This window comes from Sturnus vulgaris, chromosome Z (assembly GCF_052056855.1).
Source record: "Sturnus vulgaris isolate bStuVul1 chromosome Z, bStuVul1.hap1, whole genome shotgun sequence".
In the NCBI taxonomy this organism is placed as follows: Eukaryota; Metazoa; Chordata; class Aves; order Passeriformes; family Sturnidae; genus Sturnus; species Sturnus vulgaris.
In genome coordinates, this window is record NC_142283.1 from 56,057,066 (window position 1) to 56,079,068 (window position 22,003).

Below are 22,003 nucleotides of genomic sequence, written 5' to 3' on the forward strand. Positions count from 1 at the left end.
AAACTTAGAGAAACAACAAGTAATTTCTGTACTTTCCCAGACACACCAAGAGCATGAGGTGTTGTATTTTTCTCTTTGCAGTTAAATCACAAAGTGGTAGCATGTGAGTACAGGTGTGAAGTACACACTGCCCCAGCTGGCTGCTCATCTTCTGCAAGGAGGAAAGGCACCACAGCACAGAAGTCAAGCCACCAAGCTGCTCATGATCATACCCTGGTGCTGGCTGCTGGCCTCAGCCTCCCTTCCTGCAGTGCCAGGCTGAGGTGCTGGGATGGCCCAGCTCTGCTTGTACAAGAACTCTGCACAACTGCCCAGAACACTACACTGTACTGTGGATGTGGCTGATAACACCTTCATCTCTTTTTCTGCCATGCAAAACCAACCAATAAATACTGCCTTGTAAGGAAGGTGATCTGTTTTGCTCATACTCAGCTACAGTTGTCTCCAAGAAAATGCGATTTAACTCCTGATGCACCTGATACTGTTGGGTATGGAGTACTGCAGTCCAAACCAGAACTCCCCAGCCAGAGAGGAATAACAGACCCTGCTACCAAACACACACTTACAGGGATGGGAGATTCTCCTGTTACAGAGGAGCATTTACTGCACATTTTACCAAACAAATAAATCTCTAGTGTAAAATGTTGGCTGCAGATTTAATCTGAAAGAAAAATGAGGAGTGGAAAACTGGGAAAACATTTATATATGGTTTTTAGATTACTTTTCAAAATTTATGTGTCAATACCCCAGCTGAAGAGCTGACTTTTAAATCTGGCATCTAAATACTCAGTGCTTAGGGTGGGTGTTGTAATCAGAAAATGGGGGATAGCAATTTCTCTAACAGAGAAGGGATGAAGCTACATCACTTTATAGTAAACAGGGTTTTATTTCACGATGTAGATGCTCCAGCTCAGATATTTGCAGTGGTTAAGCCGCAAAGATGTGATTTAAGGACAGTTCCTTAACTCAATGAACATCAGCAGCATCAGTTGAAGAGAGATGGTTCAGATGGCTGCTGTGTTTTGCTTGTGCTGGGAACACAAACACCAGGGCACTGGGCTAAGATAGCCTATTTACTATGCAACATTGGTAAAAGAAGGAATTTAAAGAGTTGATCTGCTCTTTTAATACCATGCTGTTTCTAGAAATAGGATGATTACAGCAATATGAGAAAAAAATCACAGTCACAATGCAAGTACCATTAAAAGCATCACTGTGTGCCCTCATAAAAGGTGCCTCTCCAGCTTTCTTGTAGGCCGCCCTTTAGGTGCTAAGAATGTTGCTGGAAGGTCTCCCTGGAGGCTTCACTTCTCCAGGCTGAACAACTCTCACTCTCTCAGCGTATCCTCATAGGAGAGATGCTCCAGCCCTCTGATCATCTAAATGACCCTCCTCTGAACTCCCTCCAGCGGGTCCACATCCCTCTTAGGCTGGGGGATCCAGACTTGGACACAGTATTCCAGGTAGGGTCTCACAAGAGTGGATAAAAGGTGGAGAATCACTTCCCGTGACCTGTTGGTCACATTTCTATGGACGCAGCCCAAGATGCAGTTTGGCTTTCTGGGCTGCAAATACACATTTTTGGGTTACTTGGAGCTTCTTCCAAACAACGTCCCCAAGTCCTTCTCCCCCAGGTTGCTCTCAGTCCATTCTCTGCTCAGCCTGTATTTGTGCTCAGGATTGCCCCCACCCAGAGCCTTACACTTGGCCTTGTTGTTCTTGAGGACACAGGCCCACCTCTGAAGCCTGTCAGTCCCTCTGGATGGCATCCCTACCCTCTGGAGTGCTGACCACACCACGTGGCTTGGTATCCCTGGCAAATGTGCTGAGGGATGTGACTGATCACGTCACCAATAAAGACATTAAACAGTGCCAGTCCCAATACTGACCCATGAGAGGGAGGTGACTGATCTTCATTTGGACTTTGAGCTGTTGAGCCCAACTCTTTGAGTGCAAATGTCCAGCCTATTCTTTATGCATCCATCAAATCCACATCTCTCGCTTTAGAGACAAGGATGACATGTGAGACAGTGTCAAATACTTTGCACAAGTCCAGGTAGATGATACTGGTTGATCTTCCCTCATGCCCCCATCTGCTGTGACCCCACCTCCGAAAGCCCCCACATTTGTCGGGCAGGTGTGTCCTTAGTGAAGTCACGTTGGCTGTCAGCAACCACCTGCTTATTTTCCATGTACATCATTTTCAGGAGGATCTCCTCCATGACCTTACCTGGCACTGAAGTGAGTCTGACTAGCCAGCTCTCGCTTTGGTGCTGGTGATCAGATGGATGCACTAGTCTGGATGTCCCACTGTCACCTCCTCCTCAGGATTCAATTCCCAACTACAGAATTATTTCTTAACCTTGTAGAGGTTAAGAAGAGACTCTAGCTTTTATTCTTCTCCTTGGTACATGTTTGCCAGCTATGACAGAGCATTTGGCATCACACAGAAAATGCTCAGAATACTTACCAGCCAGCTAATCAAAGGAGCATATATGTAGTGAATAGCCCTTTTGGTGTTAGAATGGGGTCTTTCAAGGTCACATTACCCATTTTTACACCATTAAGTGTTTTCTTTCACATGGTACAAAAAAAACCTATCTACAGAATTTATAACTAAACATCATATACCCACAGTCAGAAGTTATTTCTGTGAGCTGAAAGTAAAAACCACCTTCCAAAAATACACCTCTTAATCCTCTCTAGACTTTTTAATGTCTAAAACTTTTACTTCTACAATCTATGAACTGAAAACTTGCAGCTCAAACAGAAGTTCATTTAAACTAGAAAATATATACTATAAGAAAGTTGTGCTAATTAATTAATCCTGAATAAAGAGACAATTTTCTTTATGAAAAATATGTTCCTGGGGAAGTAAACAGCACAACCATCTTGCATCTTGAGAGTGACTGCAAAATGCCTCCATATCACAATTCACAAAATTTGCTTTATATTATTGACAACTCCCTTATTTGAGGCTGATAATAAGTCTCTTTTTCAACATACTTGGAATAGCTCAATATCTGGCAGTTTTGTGCTGGGACATCTTGTGTGTGCACCACCTCACGGCCATTAACCACAAAACCTAAGAGACTAGGCTGTTTTGCTTCCATCCCAGTTTCTGACTCAGAGGTCCCAAGGGCAGTCAAACTACGAGTGGCAGGAAGCAGGGCATGGGTGGGAAGGCATTCAGTCATTAGCTTAGTCTGCTAAGTGCCCCACCAGCAGCAAGGAAGAGCAGAGCAGAAGCCATGGTAGTTACCAACAGCACTGACGCCTCTAGACAGAAACAACTGAAAACAGCTGGATGCTTTGGCAAATTGCTGTCAGAAGTCCACCTGTGGGGTGCTCCTGTGGCTTTGAGCATGGCCAGCAGGTCCAATGTCAGGTGAGTCAGAAACAGCCTTAGCTGCATTTCACTGATATGCTTCCCAAATAATTCTCCACCAATGCCCCATTAATGCCCATGTCGAGCAATGTAACTGAGAAAGAAACAGCTTGTATTACCCTGAAGGCCAATGATGAACACTCCCAGTGTTGGAGAAGCACCTTGCTGTCCTCTGTGACACAGGAGAAACCCCAGCTCCCCTACCTCCCTTGTTAACCCTTGAAAACATGGTACACCTGCTCCACTCTTCCAACAGTACATCATCCCCTGGTGCTTTACACTACTTCATTATCACAATAAAAGCTACAAAGGAAAAATTAGTTATGAAGTCCAGGGCTTGAATCCACATAGTAGGATAGGCTTCACAAAACTCAGGTAGAAGGCTGGTAAAGCAAGAGAGGAGTAAACCCCCAAATTCTTCTCCTCCTTTCTTACTTGTCCAAATCAACTCCCCAAAGAAGTCACGGATGCAAGCTGGGTGTTTGTCTGAAAACATCTTTTAACACAAAGGTGCATCAGTGTTACCTGCTGAAGCACAAGCAAAGAAGGCTGTATTTGCTTTCTGTCCAAGAACAACTGAATCAAAAAACCAAAATATTTTGATTTATAATGTCATTACCCTTCTGTGCTTATAAATCTTTGAAGAGGTGAGAAGTGGAGAACAGATACATGGAACTATTGTAACAGGAATAACCATCAGGAAAGAACCTGGACTCCTGGGATATAAACCTGCTGCGGAGTATTAAAACTGATTTACAGTTTTAGTTTTGTCTTACAGCTGTGCACAGAGTGGAAAAAATGGGAGAATTGTCTTCTGCAAGAATGGTTCAACAAATATTTGTTTTTATGAGTCCTAGAAGGACATTATTTTGTCTTGTGCTTGCCTCCATAAGAAATATGGTTTATGCTGCATAATCAGTATGATATTTCAAATACTGGGAATTGTTCCCTCCTCCCCTTCTTTATATTAATCTACTACTGATTCCTTCTATGGGATGTGTATTGCTTTTCAGATTTCAAAAGCCTAAGTGATTTGCATTTGCCAAAAAAATCGAAAGCTTTTCCTCTGCATTTAAAATAGTTTAGACCAACAAACTGATTTTTTCAAAAAGTTAAAAGAGCAATCACCAGATTAAATATGGAAAAAGTCACTATTAGAATTAATTCTCTATGTTCATTCTAAATAACTAAAATTGGTGGTTTATAATTGGAAGTCTATGAAAAATATTCAAAATTAGCAACTTTGAGGACAACAGCTACCTTTCTGCTTTTGGAGTGATGCTTTGCAGCAAATAGGTGCAGAGCCCCGCTCCCTTCACTACAGCTTTCACAACACTGATCTTCCATGAGAAAACCTGGGCTTGTTGAAGGAAACAAACCACTCTGTATATAAGGACAAAAACAAAGAGGCTACCAGAGGTGCCTGAAAGCCCAAGTGCGAACTCCTTTCAGATGGCAGCACTTGTGAGACAACTCGACTAACCCAGCACCATTAAAAACATGAATAAACCCCTCTACCCATGCCAACTTAATATCCTGTCAGAACATCAAGGTCTGGTTTTAGCAGAGCCAGCCCCTCACCCCAGCCCATTCGAGGGTCTCACTCACCAATCCATGAGAAGCAAACCCCTGGATGTTACTGTGTTCAGTTTTCAGCAAATTAAGTCTGAAGCACACTTTCCTTTGCCTTAAAGGGACTGCATAGTCCTGACACATCAGCAGGCAGGGAGCCCAGTGGTTGCTACAGAGCATTTATTTATACTCATTTGGAATTTCCTGAGACAGTCCCAGCCCGGCAGCCAGCCCAGCCCAGCGCCAGCGGTTTCCTTCACAGCACTTCACATGCTGTGCAATGCCTCTGGTTCCCCAAGGGTTAAAATACATGAAGTGGGCAGCAGGACAAAAGGAACTGTACCAAGTGACATGATAAAATGATGTTGGGTTTCTGGTTTTGGTTGGAGTTTTCTTTTTTATTTCTGAAGAAGACAGATGTAATACCAAACGGGAATTTTAAGTTCAGGTCACTTCTCTTCCACCCTGTGTTCTCCCTTCCTCCCCAAGCCCTTCACCCCCACCCACCTCTCTTACTTCTCACTCCCACATGTGGACTGAGAGCACAGAAAGGTTCATTGATATAATTTGGGCAGAACAATTACCCCTGTTGTAACCACCACTGCTTGCAATTTTGTCTGTGTTACATTCAGTCTTGTTTTATTTATGCTTCCCAAATGCAGGTTATAATTTCAGGGATAAAAATAAAAACTTTTAGTATATGTTTTCTTTTTTCTGAAGCACAGCCAAAATATACAAGATATCCTTAATGCTAGTAAAAGCACTTTGAAAACAACGCACAATTTTTCCATATTCGATTTTCTTGTTTCCACATAACACCAAGTATTGTCTCAAGTTAAAGATAACTGGGACTCTAGATGCAAGAAAACTCACTTCTCAGCAACATAAAAAGACCCTCAAAGTCCTCAGCTCCATCTCTCTTCACCTATGCTTACTACAGTTACTGTTAAAAGGTGACAGATTCATTTAACAAGGGCAAAGGTCCTAAGACTTCATAGGACTAAAGGAAAATAACTTTACTTTCATGTTTTTCATGCAGATTCTCAAGAACAGTTAGAAAAAGGGGAGGGGGGGGGGGGGGACACATGAATTCTCAAAATAATTTCCAAGTTCATTTTCCAAGATCTTGTGCTGAAATGGCAGGAGCAAGGTCCAAGTCTTCCACAATGCCTTCAGCTAAAATTGCACAGACTTCCAATAAAAGCGTTTCCTGAATGTCTTGATAGTTTCAGTGGCATTTAATATGAAGCAAAGTAATATACAATACTTCCAGGCATCAGCTTATGGACTCTAAAGTAGGTTCTGCCCTCTGGATAATTTTAAATTATTTCCTTGAATTACAAGTCATTGATGTATCTAGTACAAACCATGACCTCAAAAAAGAGTCTGAAGAACCCAACTTGTTTCATCTATGGACCACAAAGGTATTGAATTTTAAATGAACTTGGTTTGGTCTGTGCTCTAACTACTCCATGCATGAAGAAAAGCAGCTCTCCATAAAATATTATTTGGGAACAGTTCCTAACCACAGTTTGAAGTTTCTGCTAGAAGACAAAAACTTTAGGGCAGCTGACCCATGTTTTCAGTTCAGGAAAAAAGCAAAAAATTCAGCCCTTAAAAAACACTGTCTGGCCTGCAGCCACCACTTTGTGCTTGCTGCTTTTTAAGCTCTATCTTTCAACCAGCCAGGTGAGAATAAGCAGTGCACAGCAGCACTGGGTGTTAGTGGTGGGCATCTCTAGCTCCATCAGCAGGTTCTTCACACCAAGCAGGGGAGATCATTAAAATAGCCATCTAGTGTTCTGCTGTGAAAACAAAGGTGACACTTGGAATAGGGAAGCAAAGAGAATGGCCAGAACATTCTTCTCAAGAGTTAAAAAAATTATTTCAGAGAAAAAAAAATTATCTTAACATGATATGGTTTCATTTTTCTAAAAAAAGACAACATGATATCCTGTTTAGAGAAGAACAGATTATAGCAGCTGTCTACACATGCTCCATCTGTTTATCATTACGCTGCGGTTTTGAGGGCTCGACATTTGAACAGGCGCTTCCTCAAGTCATGCACCTTGAGTGGACTGTCCTCAAAACTCTGTTAACCCAGCAGGCTGAAAAAGACCTCACAAGTGCATGTAATAACCCATGGTGTGTATCAGCACATCAGCCCACAATTCAAATGTGGAGGCGCTTGTCTGGGTTAGCACCAGTAAAACCTAAAGGCAAAGAGCATATACGTATTTATTTTCTTGGCCTCTGAGACCATTAAAATGTCAAATAAACTCATTCAGCTACTGTTTGCAGTAGAAACAAAACTGAGGTCAGAGCACAGCTCCCCAAGGACCAAAAAACCTGAGCTGGTCTGAAGCAGAATGAATGTAAGGTTTGGTGTACGGGCAGCCATCCAGCTGATAAATTCTTATCTAAAAAGCAGTTTATTTCACACCCATTTTGAAAACAAAAGGCAGAGGGGGCACAATGGATATGTGAAAGGCGCACAGCTCTTTAAAACGCATGCCTCCAACAGACCATTTCCTCAGCAATGGAGTGACTCTGCTTGGAAAGAATGAAATAATCTGCCTGATTACAGTGATCCAGTTCAGGAGAGCACAGAGCTCGGCCATACCCACCACTGTCAGGTTTATGCTCCTATCCCCAAACAGCTGCTGCCATTTGATGCAGGTTGGATACGGGGTTCTTTTATATTTTAATTTGTGAGTGAGTGGCCATGTGCTATTTTGGTTTCTTTCTTTACATCCTTCCAGAATTTGGCACTTGGTTTCCACAGAATGATTTAAAACCTGCTAGCTATAGAGGTCAGACATGAAATTGATCTGGTCCAGCCATCTTCTCCCTAGCAGATGCTTCTGGAAGGGCATAAGAAGCAAGCATTCTCCCCTTGGCATACAGAAACCTGCACCTCAGAAACTTCCCAAGCTGGAGTGGTCCAGGATGGGTTTCATGTCACAGTGTCAAATGTATGTTTTCAGGTGCAAGTGATAAATGCACCCCATATTGTGGTTAAATGTGCATCTAGTTTGGCATCACACAGAATGAACTTCAACTACTTGGTGTTTTGTGTGTCCCCAGCTAAGTAATGATGCCTACCGTTCTCCCAGTGTGACTGCTTGGGAAAGCTTATGGTAAGAAGTTTTGTTGTGGAAGCAACTAGACCATTAAAGCCTTCATATCTGGTGAAATATTATTTTCTTCTTAGAATCATAGAGTCACAGAATTTTTTAGGTTGGAAAAGACCTTTAAGATCATCAGCTGTTTAGTCAGCACTTCCAAGTTCACCACTAGAACATATTCGTTCCCAAGCACTGCATCCATATGTCTTTTAAACACCTTCAGGGATGGTGTTCCACCACTTCCTTGAGAAGCCTTTTCCAAGTTTAGCAGTCATTTTGGTGAAGAATTTTTTCCTATCCAACCTTCCATGGCACAACTTGAGGCCTTTTCCTCTCATCCTGTCACTTGTTGCCTGGAGAAGAGGCTGACCTCAACTTGGCTACAATCTCTTGTCAGGCAGTTGAAGAGAGTGATCAGGTCCCCCTAAGCCTCCTTTTCTGCAGCCTAAACAACCTCAGCTCTCTCAGCTGCTCCTTAAATGAGTTGTGTTCCAGACCCTTCTCCAGCTCTGCTGCCCTTCTCTCATCTCCTTCCAATGTTCTTCTTGGAGTGAGGGGCCCAGAACTGAACACAGGATTTGAGCTGTGGCCTCACCAGTGCCAAGTACAGGGGGACAATCCCTGACCTGCTCCTGCTGGCCACACTGGAACAGGCCAGGATGCCATTGGCCTTCTGTGTTGTCTCTAAACTCTGTGAGAGTGCCCTTGATATGCTCTTATCCAGATCATCCATAAAGACATTAAACAGTACTGGCCCCTGGGAACGCCACTGGTGACTGGCCACCAGCTGGATGTAACTCCATGCAGCCCCAGTCTCGAGGCCTGTCCATCCAGATGGCTTTCACCCAGTGAGCAGTGGGTAAAGCCACCGAGCCATAAGCAGCCTCTCTCTCCAGGAGAATGCTGAGTGAAACAATGTCAAAAGCCTTACTTAGTTCAGCCAGAAACATCCACAACCTTTCCCTCCTCCACTAAGCAAGCCACCTTGTCAGAGAAGGAGATCAGGTCAGTTAACCAGGACCTGCCTAAAGGGATCCAAGGGCAAGAATACATGTCCTGTTATGTGCCATGTGACTGATAAACTGAGGAACAGTACAACACACAGTAGCAGGATTGGCGATGGACACTAAAGATGGACTGGATGAGGAGATGCTACATTCAGTTTCACAGAGAGATGTCTCTCCTGCTGCTCTGGTGTTGTTATGTTCTTTGGGCTGAGATGGTCTGGCTGAAACACATTTATGTTTGCAGAGTTGTAGTCTTATAACTTTTCTCTGCAAAGGGGCAGGTAATTAATTTTCTCAGAATTGTCAACACTGCATTTTCCACAGCACTGAAAGTGGGTTGTGAGGAAGCAGAAGCAGAGGAGGGTTGAGTATCAGTCTGCACTCTTCAGGGTACAGACACGGAGAAGCCCCTGTGCATCCCTGGGGTGAAATCAAGCACTGGAAAAAGGCACTGAGTATTAGGGAGCAAAAAGGAAAGGACAAGCATCCTGGATGGCAGACACACTGTCTGAGAGAGAGGAAGGGAATAGGACTGTAACTAATGATGACGAGGGAGAATGGGTAAAGTCTAAAGGGCGATACAGTGGATGCACAGCCATGTAAGCACACTCAGGTCCTGACAATCTTAAAAGCCATATAAAAGCCATCTGTCTCTACATACAAAAAAACAGACAGCAGGAGCAGAACAGAATTATTCTAGACAGGAATAACTTTACAACTTCAGATATGGAAAAAGATATCTAAAATTAAAGAATCACAGTTCTGGAGGGGAGCGAAGAAGAGGGGAGAGGGGAGAAAGGACTTAGCCACAGACTTACTGAAGTAAAAAAACTGTGGTGATATTTATAAGTCCGTGAAACCTGACTGCCGTGATCTTTTCTTTATGCTTATATCATATGCAAATATTAGTCCACTTTTTTCAACCATGGCCATGTACTTTACTGTATTTTCTTGCACTGTACTGCTTTTTTTTTTTTTTTGAAAGCTGCACATTTTACATTTACAAAGCAGTGTACATGAAGTGTTAAAAATTGACCTATTTGCTAGTATTAGACCTGAAATTCCAGTAACAGCAGCAGAGTTGCACAAGTGTTTCCTTTCTATTATTTGATCTGCAAATCATATGACAGTGCTCCAGGCAGAAAGGTTGGTTGTGTGAAGCAAGGGTAGAGAAGGGGCTAGGAGTACATGAACAACATGCCCCTCAGCAATAAGAGACTACTCCAGACAAGGGATGTCTGGTTTACATAGGGAGTACAGCCTGTTCCCAATTATCAGGTAATTTGATCCTCATCCTAATCTGACCAAACCTTCAAACCCAGATATTAAAAAGTCTGTGTCCCCTGTCTTCCTTCCCTTCCCCCCCCCCACGCCCAACTTTCAAAGAAATACTGAAGGGCAAAAATATCACAGACATTTATGTTGAAGGAAATCAACATACTGTTACAGAGAAAAAAATACAGGAATATATTAATTTAAAAAAGAGGAAACAGTTACATAAAACATTAATTACAGTGCAAGACAACTAGGGAGGAGACACTGGTCAAAATAAAGGGATGGACTGTGAGAAGGGGTAAGGATCACATTACCTACTTGTACAGGTAAGAAGGCTTTTCAAAAGGTAGGAAAGGACATGAAAGAGTATGACTAGATTGCACACTCACCTACCTCTTCAAGTGTCTGAGCATTTAGTTTTGTCAAAGTCTGTGTGAAGAGTCAGAAGAAGAAAATTCTCAAGAGACTGAGAATATGCTCTGCAGAGTTTTTGAGAGATAGGGAGCAGGAGAGCCCTTTTTGGACCTGGTTGATCTGCTAATTCCCCTCACACACCCCAACTTATATCCCACAGCAGAGGTCGACCACTGTTTTCTGCCCATATGGTAAGTGTAATTTCTGGATGAAATCAGAGGAGGGAATGGCAGGAAAAAGGGGAGGATGGACAGAAGCATGCTGCTGTCCTAAAGCTCAGAGCTGGTTACACTGAGACATCCTGGCAGGAATAGTACTCTGCTACCAAGGGGAGTCATGTTACCAGAGGAAGGAAATGGAGATACAGCAGCAATGCCAACGTGGGAAGTCCAAGTGCTCCCTTAGCCCCTGCAGGAGCTGTGAAAACAGTGAAAAAGTGCTGTGAAAATATAATACAGGAAGGGCTGCCTTGCTGTCATCTCTAATACAAAGCCTTACAAATGGCTCAAAAGAGAGGGAGGAGGGAGGCGGCCACTACAAGAAGCTTCCCAAGGACTTCTCCAATAGTAGCCCTTTTGTAAGGAACATATCTAAATGCAGGCACTCATGTGTTTACAAACAGAATGACAACCAGCTGTCATCAGGCTATTTCCATCCAAGTAATTTTCCTAAGGGACCATAAACTTTTAAAGGGAACAAAATATCTTCCCACAAGGAGGAGATTCATATGCCTTATTCATTAAATGCTTTCTGCAGAAGAATCTGGCAGGTGGGAATACTGTAGAATAGTTTAAGGGTAAATTTACTGAGTAGTGTGTCTTGTAAGTGGGGAAAGGCAGACAATGAAAAGAGGATAATTTTTCAAGTCTGCAAAAGTTTATTCTTGGTGTTTTTCCTGTCTCATGTGCCTGCCCTGCTTCTGGTGCTTGCTTCTTACCCTCACCCCAACTGCCACCAGACAGTGCAAAGCAGTGACTTCTACCACGAGAACTTAGGGGTTTTATCACTGTTAATCTCCAGTTCAGTAAGGCTGCATGGTACTACAAACAGCACGACATGCCTGATGAGTCCCTAGAAAACTTTGAAATACAAGATGAGCACCCTTAGCTGCCTCCCAGGGTGTAAATGGCATGTATTTCCACAGGGAGCAGCAGCACGGCACATGAGAAAGTCCAGGTGCTGCCCACACAAGTGCATTGCAACAGCTCAGAGAAGGAAAGCCTGCATTGCTTCATGAGCAAGCTTTCATCAGAGGGAATGAGCACAGTCCTCTCTCTGCCTAGGTGAGATGTGAGAATCTGGGCGGCTGCAGAAGATAATCCAGAACAAGACACAGATGCAGTAATCTCTGAAGAAAAGACAGATCAATTAAATCTGTTCTTTTTCTCAAGGCCACTTTGTCCTCCTGCAGAGCATCAGCATCTGCATATAATGGCTTTGTATCTTGGGCCATCTCTTTCCCACCACATGCAATTTCCTTTTCTAAGGACTGGGCTATCAAGAGCAGCTTCCTTTGTCCCCAAACTTCCAATGACACTGTATTTAACGTATAATTTCTAACTTCTTCCTGACTCCTGTCTTTCCACCAGAATCCAAAATCAGACCTGTAGCACGTTCTTTGGGCAACAAATCCTGAGTAAAAGAGGATGTGTGGTCTCTGGTCCTCTACAGTCTTATAAAGGCCTTTAGGTTGGGCAAAGGTAAGTCAGTGCATTTTCAAGCTTTCGGCTGCAGAGGCAAATGCACCCTTGGATTACAGTCATCAACTAGCAGTTGCAGAAGAAATTATTAACTCAAGTAAAAAGCTGGCATTCACTGTGAGATCACGTGCTTCAGCTCCAGCCATCTGTCCTTAAGGCAGATCTGGCATCAGTGAAGGTACTACAGCATAGTCATGAAGATTTTTTATGAGTTGTGATAGAGATTATGTGAAATCACTGGAGACTCACTCACCCTTTTCCCCACAGACTTCAGGGTCCCACCCTAGAATGTTTTTAAATACTGGGCACCACCAGAGTGACTCACAGGATCACTTGTGGGTGAGGCAGGAGTTGGATCACAGTGACAGCCATCTGCTCATCCCGAAAGTTTATGTTCCCAATTGAGCAGGCTCTCCTGATGGCAAGAGCCTTTCACCAGCTACTAAAACACACCTGTGCATACACCCATCTCCATTAATTCTGAAAGTTATTGGAAACAGGCTTGGAGCACGTAGCATGGTAGGGGAGGAACAGGTTTAAATAGTCTGTCATCACACAGTCCTGACTCAAACAACTTATCCTTGCATGGCTGCTTTGCTAAAAGTACAAACTCTCCTGAATCCTGGTCACTTGCATCTGCTGAACGAAGTGAACTCGGAGGCTGCTGAGCACAGAGCTCGGTGTGTCAGTAGCACTGCAGTGACACCTCAGTGGCAGCCACCGTGCAGGCTGGCAGCTGGGCTCCGGGGCCAGACACCTGCAATACTCAGGAGGAAAGGTGTGCTCCAACAGGTGGACTACTACTGAGCAATCAAACACTCAACTGCTCACTCATTTAGGTCTGTAAGTTCCCCGATAGATGGTCTGTAATGAAGAACGGTGGATATTCTGCTAAGCTTAGTAACAGTGATAATGCTCTGGTGCACACTTTCTGCTTAGACTGAATTTACATCATGAGGCCTAGAAATAATGCAAAGTTTCGTGCATATTGCCTAAAATGAATGAGGAAAATGGAATAAAAGGAGAGACTGTAAGTCAAATAATACAGTAACTGAAAGAAAAGTGTGTCTACAAATCTTTGGTGAGAGTTGTTACAAATCAATGCACAGGATATATGTGTGATAAAAACATTTGCTCCAAGTAAATGTGTGTTCTATTTACTGGCCTCAATTAAAAGGGTTAATAAGTTAAGTGGGGTTTTCATAATACTTTTCAGCAGTTGCTTAAGCATTTATATACCAGCAGATGGACAACACATTTATTAAACATTTGGTCTTTGAGTCATGCTGACGTTAGTATCTCAAACATCATTAATTCAGGCAGCAGCTTTTTGTAATGGCCTTATTCTCTGACTGGTGCATAGTTGTAACTTCACATAGGAGTCAAGGAAACTTCTCAGATATAAAGAAAATCTGACCAGAAGCCCACAGGGTGCTCCAGTGTAACTGTGCACATTTAAAATAACTAGAGGGTGCCAGGCTGCTGCAGAGGAAACAGTGGTCTAGATATGATTTGTATCTCATCAAACCACCTGTGGTCCCACAGCCCTGGATGGCTGCAGGGAATGGAGGTGCTGGGAGCAAACAGAGTACACTGGGAGCGAAGACACTTGACACCTGCAGACTGGCTATCACAGCAGCAGTTCCTTGCTTTGCAGGTGCAAGGAGACTAACAGTAAAAATGATGTTCAGGTGCTACAGGGCCACTGAATTGCAATTTAAGAAATGTGCAGGAATCTAAAGCAGGGGGCAGAATTAAACATGCAGGGAAATAGTTCAAATGAATGTGTGCAGGATGCTGTGCTTCTGTATGTAGAGAAGCATGTTAAAAATTGAATGGGAAGGCATGAAAACATTAATCCATAGACTAGACTGAGGAGAAGGCACAGACAGAAGGGAGGAAAGAGAAAAGAGCAGGGAAATTGCCGACTATGTACAGAAAATAATATGCATTTGCTTTCCAGTAAAAGTAAAGAAAAAGTTTGTGCAACAGCCTTGCTGTACTGACCCCTGCAGCCCATCCTACTCAAGAAAACTGGAAATGCTTTTTTATATATATTAAGAAATGACTAACAATTCTGCAGTCTCTGGATATAGAGAATGAGGTGCTTAAGGAAGTCAAATAAAATATGTTTTTATTATGGTTAGTGACAAATACATTTTTAATCCTTTATCTGTTTAAAATCAGTCTTCTATGTTTGTTTTCCTGCTTCCTTGTTTTCCACATCAGGATAAATAGAATTAGACTGGAAGTTTATTCCATGCAGTGCCTTTCAGAATAAGTGCTTTGAAAAGAAAGTTTTCACAAACAGGTCGTTAGTGGAAGGAAAGAAAATCCATCCAGAGCTATTTCCAAACTGCCCTGTAAGTTTTCGCTTGTGCATTGTGCTTTTTGTAGCTGACTGGAAAACATTTCTACAGATACTGCTACAGAAATATTAACAGAGCCTCATTAAATAGATGAATTATGCAGCAGTCCTAGCAAGCACAGAAGCTAACAATTACAGGAAGTTTCACCCAACAGTTAACGGAGACACTAATACTATTTAGAGAAACAATCACCTCATTTATTTTTACTTGTACTATGCAAAGAGAAATTAATTTATGTCATGTCCCAAACCAACTGCAGACTCCCAATAGCTCCCCACAGACTGAGGGTATTTCCCAGCTCCTGAGGCAGCTTCTTGGACGACTGCACAGCATGTTCTGGACTTGCACTACACTCCTTAACCCTGGTGAGTTTACTGGACTGAGCAGTGAGTTCACATGCCACCAGGGAAGACTCTTATCAGATATCCAGCACCTATAACTAAGCACTATACAGCACCTGATAAAATAAACCAATTTTTTTCTGCAAGCACCAATTTATTCAGCTCTTTTCTGAGCAGATGGCACAGCTTTGACAGCCTAGTCCAAAATCAGTACGAAGAACAACTTCCAAAACAGATAAAAATGAACAAATAATCTTGCAGTCCAAAGAAATACAGTTCACTACAAGACCTCTGTGCAATAAAACTGTGAACAGAGTGAAAAAAAATTTAAGTCAGGAGCAAACAAAACTGTTGACAAACAGTACTGAAGCATAAATCACAGTCTCTGTCATTTATTCACCACATTTACCGTTCATGTCTTTACTGAGATAGGCAAGAGACAGAGAAACTTATGATAGGTGCTTTCATGATAAAGTCATCACTTCCTTTGTAGTTTATCTCCTATACACACTAAAATATTTACAGCAAAAGTACTTCCCATATCAATCCCTTAAAAAAATCTCTATACAAATGCAAAATAGCTAGATCCTTTCCTGGAAACAAGTTCCAAATTCAAGCATTCCTCTACAGATTTCATCTGTAGCAGCAGTATGCCATATAGGCTTGTACACAGAAAAAAAAATACCAAAATGGCACATAGGCATAATTATTTGATAGTGCAAGTACTCACATTCTCGAGTTTACCAAAGCAAACCACTGCTTCTTAGTCACTTCATACTTGAATGAAGCTGAACCTGTGGTTAGACTTGCCAAAATATTCAAGTAACATAAATGCAGCTTAGTAGTCCCTAACAAGTCTTTCTAGTTCTTTTTCCTGCTGCTGATTGATTCAGAGGGTGCAGAAAACACCACCCCTGAAGTCTGTCTTTCCACTCCTGGAGCTCCATGCAATTAAGAAACTCGCTTCAATACCTCCAACGCCCAGATCAGCTCCTGCTCATCCAAAGGCCTTCTCTCCCAGGCAGCACAGCAGCACAACAAATCACAGCTATCTGCCGCCCAATAGCCCGTCTATTACGAACTGCTGAGGATTTGAGACACAGGCGTACATAGCTGCATGTCAGAACACCGGCCTCAAGGGTTTGCAAAGCCAACAAGTCCTGACAGTATCTGCAAAATGTTGTCCAATTTAGTTCTGAATTAAATACTTGTAATTTATTACAGCGTCTTTCTGCAAATAAGGGAACAAACAGCTTTATCCTGAAAGAAACCTTGTTTGCATAACAATTCTGAAACTAAAACTTCATCTTGCATTAACACATCCCCCAGTACAAGTTTTAGACATACACAGCAGCCCACCAACTTTTCAATAGACAATTCTACTGCAAGGAGAAAACAAAAATCAGTAAAGCAATCAGTAACACTCCATGCACAATTTTTCTTTCCTTGTAAGCAGAGGAAATTTTTCTGCATGACTTAAGTTAAAGGCATATTACGAATCGAAGTCAAGTTACATGGGGGGTTTAGGCAGCAAACAGCTACAGTTAAGTCACACAGCAGAGGTTTTGCAGTCCACCTTTTCAAAAGGATTACTGAAGGTTATAAAAGGATATGCTTCCTACCTTAAAGAATATACTTCTAATTATATAAAAAGGGGGTGGGGGAAGGGAATTGAAATATCTTACTTCAGTCTCAAGATTTAACAACATCGGTAAATTTAACTTTAAATCATCAACAGATAATAGTAATTCCACAGACTTAATTCAACTTTCACTAGCTTTTTAAAAGACTTCTTGTTTTCCATAAACTGAACATAATGGCACTCCATATTTCCAATATCCTGCACACAAAATGTTTTAATCTCATGCTCTAATTAGAATAATTCTACAGTGAGCACAGTGAGCAGCCCACAAGCTCCTGCTATGCACTTGAAATTTTCCATGTAATCCTACTGTAGCAGCCTCAGCTTTAGTGGGCTAAAACTATGTTTGTGCAGTGATCAGAAGAGGAAAATATTGACATAACCGCAGGAGGAACACTGCTGCTGTGCTGTTATCAGTTGTTCTGCAGTTTCTGCCCCCTCTTGACCTGCCAGCCCTCCTCAGCAACCTTTGAACATGCCAAGTAATCCATTTCACAGAGTATCACACAACCAAAAAAGGCAGTTTGGGAACTTCGTAAAAATAACAAAAAAGTGAAACACCTCTTTAGGATATTGCTTGAGAAATGTTTTTTATGGTTTGTGGAGAAGCAAGCAACAAATATTAGACTGACCAGTAAGTATGACCAGGAAAGGCTGGGGATTTGATGCATTAAGAGCTGGTTAATCTCACCAATTATTACAGAGTCAGCATAGCAGCCACATGATTCTGCAGCAAAGCCCTAGGCCTCTCAGAGTCTGGAGTAAGCCCCTGGAGGTCCTTGAGAGCAGAGTATACTGCATGCTGAATGACTGAGTGCCAGCCCTTAAGTCTTCCCAAACTACTTTGCACACTATAAATATTTAAAAGATTATTGGGGTGGGGGATACGGGGGAACAGGTGGAACTGTTTTTCAGTATTTAAACTGCCATTACTTCCTTTTCCTGCTTGCACAATGTAAGATTTTTTAAAATTAATGATCCAAAGGGGGAAAGAGTTCCCGTTTAGTTACCTGTAGCACTGCTGTTAGTATTTGCTGGATAGGCCATGTTTGCTCAATGACACATCCACAGCTAAGCTGTTTGGTGTCATGCAAATGCCATGCATCAAGTCCAACCAGACATGCAACCTGGAACAAACAAGTAAAAAGCAGTTAAAAACATGTAGTTTTAAGAAGTTAGGTACATTAAGCAGTAAGCATTTCTGAGTGTTTAAAGTATCATCTTCAATGCAAACTTCAGCACAGCAGTAACATGCTCCTCTTAAATCAGCATCCTAGCTATCACAAACCCCAAAGGTGATGAAGCTGAACTGTGGCTCTCTGACAACCTCCCGATCTGTAGTCAGTGAGGATGCATCTACAACTACCTGAATCTGCAATTGGCCTTGTTTTTTCTGGCCTGCCCTCAACTTTTTTGCAGCTGGTCTCTAAATTCGCATGTACCACTGCAGATCCCTCACATTTGCTGGCATGTGTATAAAGTTTTAGATTACCCAACATCTTACGAAGGCAGGGTTGGAGGACTTTTTAGGTGAAGAGCACCTACAGAAGCACTGTACCAGTGAGCAGGGGACCAGTGGCAATTTCTGAGCTCAGATGTCCCCATGGAGAGGTGAAGGCAGAACCCTCAGATGCAGCCAGAGCAGGCATCTCTGCCTGACAAACCTGACAAACCTAGACCCCAGCAGCTACTGCATGGAAGCTGGCAGGGTGGGGGGACCAGAGGTGGCACGGATGCTGTCAGGAATGGTGCTCATCTGACTACAAGACCTCTCCACTGCAAATTCCAGCAGCAACGGGTTCTCTGGGTGTTACGATTTCTTTCCAACCCACACATGGCAGATTGAATCAATAAGCAGCACTTGCCTGAAGCTCAGGCTGCAGGTACAGAAAAAGGGCACTGTCCTCCTGGGTGGATGGCTGCCAAATGAGAGGCAGAGGTCAAACCAGCAGCAGTTCTGTGGCTAGCTGGCTGTCTCTGCAAAGCCAGAATTGTTGGCTCTGCAGCAGAGCTCCTGCTCCTCCTTCTCTGCCCACCTTCAGTGCAGGGGGCAGCCTGATCACAACTCATCTTCAGAGCAGATCTGACTCATCTGGGGCTGCAGAGATGCCTCTTCTTGAGTCTGCTTTGAGTTTTCTACAGTCCAAACAACATTTCATTTCGTTGACTCAGACAGGTGGAGCTTAGGTGTATGATGAACACCCTGCTTTGCTGACCCCCATCTGATTTGGGCTGACAACTCCTCAACAAACTAGTCACATTTTTCCAATTATATTTGATTTAGCTCTGACAGTATGTGCAGGGAAGTATTTAAAAGCTAAGCAGATTAGCAAAGTAAAAGAAAACCAAGAAATTAATGAGTGCAGGCACCATGTGAATTAGAGTCAGAGATACACTCACTGATAGAGAAGCTGGCTGTCTTTGAAAGCTGACAGAGCTTCATCACACAAGCTAATACAACTTCACTTTCTCCTTCAAGAACACAAATGCTTTCATTTTTAGTACAATCCTGATATAAGTTTTCCAAGAATGTTGAAAGAGCTTCATTGCAATTCTTCCTCCCCTAGCTCTGCCACATACACTCACATTTACCATGTCTTGTTCTGTGGAGGGCAGAGAATGAAGCTGCTGTAAAGACTGTGTAAGTGAAAGGCTACAAACAGCAATATAAGGCAGGAATCTAACACGGGCCATGATGCACAGAGGCCCATCACAAGATTTCAGGCCTAACGATAATTACTAAATTTCTGAAACAATGAAACGTGGGGGGGGAAAAAAAAAAAGGTTACTGGCAGACCTTGCAGCTGGGGCAGAGGTTTTAAATCTGTGAGCTTTTAGGAAAATATTAACTACTTCCTTTCAAACAGAGAGATTTTAAAGCACCACTACTCTCTCTGCTTGCTATAAGGATATAAAGTTATGCTTTAAGCTGAAGATAGGCAAATTTTACTGAGCCACAGTGAATGCTTACTGAAAAATTATTGTCAGCCTCCATGTGAAGTTCAGGACATGGCCTGAAGCTCAGCCACTGTCTCAGGGCAGGCTGCACTTACCAGGGCATCAATCTCTATCAGTGTAACCAACGGCAAAGAAAACTGAATTTATTTACCCACTTCTAATTAGTTCAGCATAGCTCTGTGCTTTCTCAGTAGCATTGTAACTCCAGGTGTGCTTCCCTGCTTTCATTATATACACTGTACAAGGGGAGACCTGAGAGTATGCGCCCAGGGATGGGTATGGACAGATGGGTGGGAGGGGATCCTGGGTGGGGACACCTCTTTTAGGTTCAGGGCAGTCCCAAATATGAGCAGGTCAACCACAAAAATGAGGCCCGACTGTGGCGTGCCTCATCATGGGTTTAAAAGTAAAATCTGTTAAAAACACTCGTCACCGTTCACAGGCACAAATGAGGAGAGCTACCCAATAGCAAGAAACAAATGTAATTGAGGTGAGAAAAAAAATGTCATTGAGGTGAGAATTGACATAAAGTCAATAAAAATAATGCTGAAAACCTAAACAAGGCCTAAGATCTACATTTTGTTGTGGCTTGAAGAGATGCAATTGACTTGGTACAAACTGCCTTCTGGGTATGGTTCTATTATGAGTTTCAAAGCAATGCAGACTTAAGTACCTCAAGCAAACTCGCTGCTTCTGAGCTTAAGTGAGGATTAATAAAATAAATCAGGAAACAAATTAAGTCCAACAGATAGAAGAAAAGGAAAAAAGAGAGAAAAACATAGGATCTAATAATTTGTTAGCTAAGTAAGTGAAAGATGTGATTCCTGTTTGTTTTTTTGTTATTGTTGTTTGGTTTGGGGTTTTTTGTTGTTTGTTTGTTTTGCTTTTGTGGAGTTTTTGTTTGTTTGGTTGGTTTTTTTGTTTTTTTTTAATTGTTGTTATTGTTCTGGGTATTTCTTTTAGATTAAATGTAGCAGGAATTGAAAATGTGCCTATTAAACAGCTCTTCAAGTACAGAAAAAATCTGATCTAGATCAGCAAACTCATGGAAGAAGGGAATTTTGTTAAAATGTTCTCTGAGCCATATATTGGGAACTGAATTCCTGAAATTGCACCAACACATATATGGATCATTTTTAGAATGGTGCCACATGTGATTCCCCAGCTGCACACACCCCAGAAGCTGCATTTGGACACAAGTCTCTCATGTGGGTGAGGCACAGCAAAATACCAGAGACCAGCTAGAATGCAGAGAGGAGGAAAACTTCGCCTCCTCTACAGCAAAGCATATTTCTGGTAGAGATGTTTTACACAAGAGAATTAGAAGAGGAGCTTGTGTATTCCATTCCCAACTCCTCAACTCTCTGCCTATGTGTTTTTACATGCTCAACCCATGCTTGCCTGTGAACACTATGATTTACAGATCCTAGGGCAAATGCAAAACAAGCAGAGACTAGCTATATAAAGAGTTATTGCTCAATGAAGCAGTTGTTTAAAGTGTTTTGCATTAGATATTCAAACTCTCTTCTGCCCTGAGGTTCAATAGCACAAACGTTAAACACACACGATCCTCAGTTTCTACAACCGTTCACGACACCCCAGCTGTTACAGGTTTTTCCAGAATGGTGATTTTTTTTTTTAGGCAGAACATAAAACTCATGTCCTAATCGTGTCCTATTCACAAGGGAAAAGAACCTTGCTCCTCTTTTGTGCTGCATCTTGCTAGGTCACTGACATCTAATCTGGTGTTTCAGCACCAGAAGTATCTGAGTACATATAGATCAGTTCTGGCATCCACACAGCAGACCTACAGAAATGCAGAAGCCCCAAGAGACACAGACCTTGCAGAAAATCCAGACTTGCACTTAAGTCTGATGTTTGCATCAGACATTTAAAATAGAAAACAGTTGAGGTTTGGTCTAAGGTCAGTTGTAGAACAGCATGTTGGCAACACAGTAATTAGAAGAGAAATATAATTCAGCTCTTAACCCAGAAAAGCAGTCCTGAAAGTCCTCCTGTCCAGGGCTGAGGTCACATTGGAAATGGTGATGGGTACACACTGGTTTGTGGGATTCAAAAAACAGGTTCTGGGTTCCCTGGCAAGGAGGCTTTAGGCTAAATAGATGTGTATTTAACTTCTTTTTTCTCATGGCACACACAGACTCCTAAGAGCAAAGGGTCACATCAACCACTCCAAACAAGCTCCAGA

The 22,003-nt window shown here is 42.4% G+C and overlaps 1 protein-coding gene across 3 annotated transcripts in view; it reads right to left on the reverse strand.

Annotated features, from left to right (window-relative positions):
• The window catches only part of KANK1 (KN motif and ankyrin repeat domains 1), a 126,437-nt gene that overhangs the window by 31,676 nt on the left and 72,758 nt on the right, over positions 1-22,003 (reverse strand). For all 3 annotated transcript variants that reach the window (XM_088155948.1, XM_014881761.2, XM_088155947.1), the window contains exon 3: positions 17,847-17,963. In XM_088155948.1, coding sequence (XP_088012074.1) covers positions 17,847-17,883 — 37 coding nt within the window. In that variant the 5' untranslated portion in view covers positions 17,884-17,963. The remainder of the gene's footprint in view (positions 1-17,846; positions 17,964-22,003) is intronic.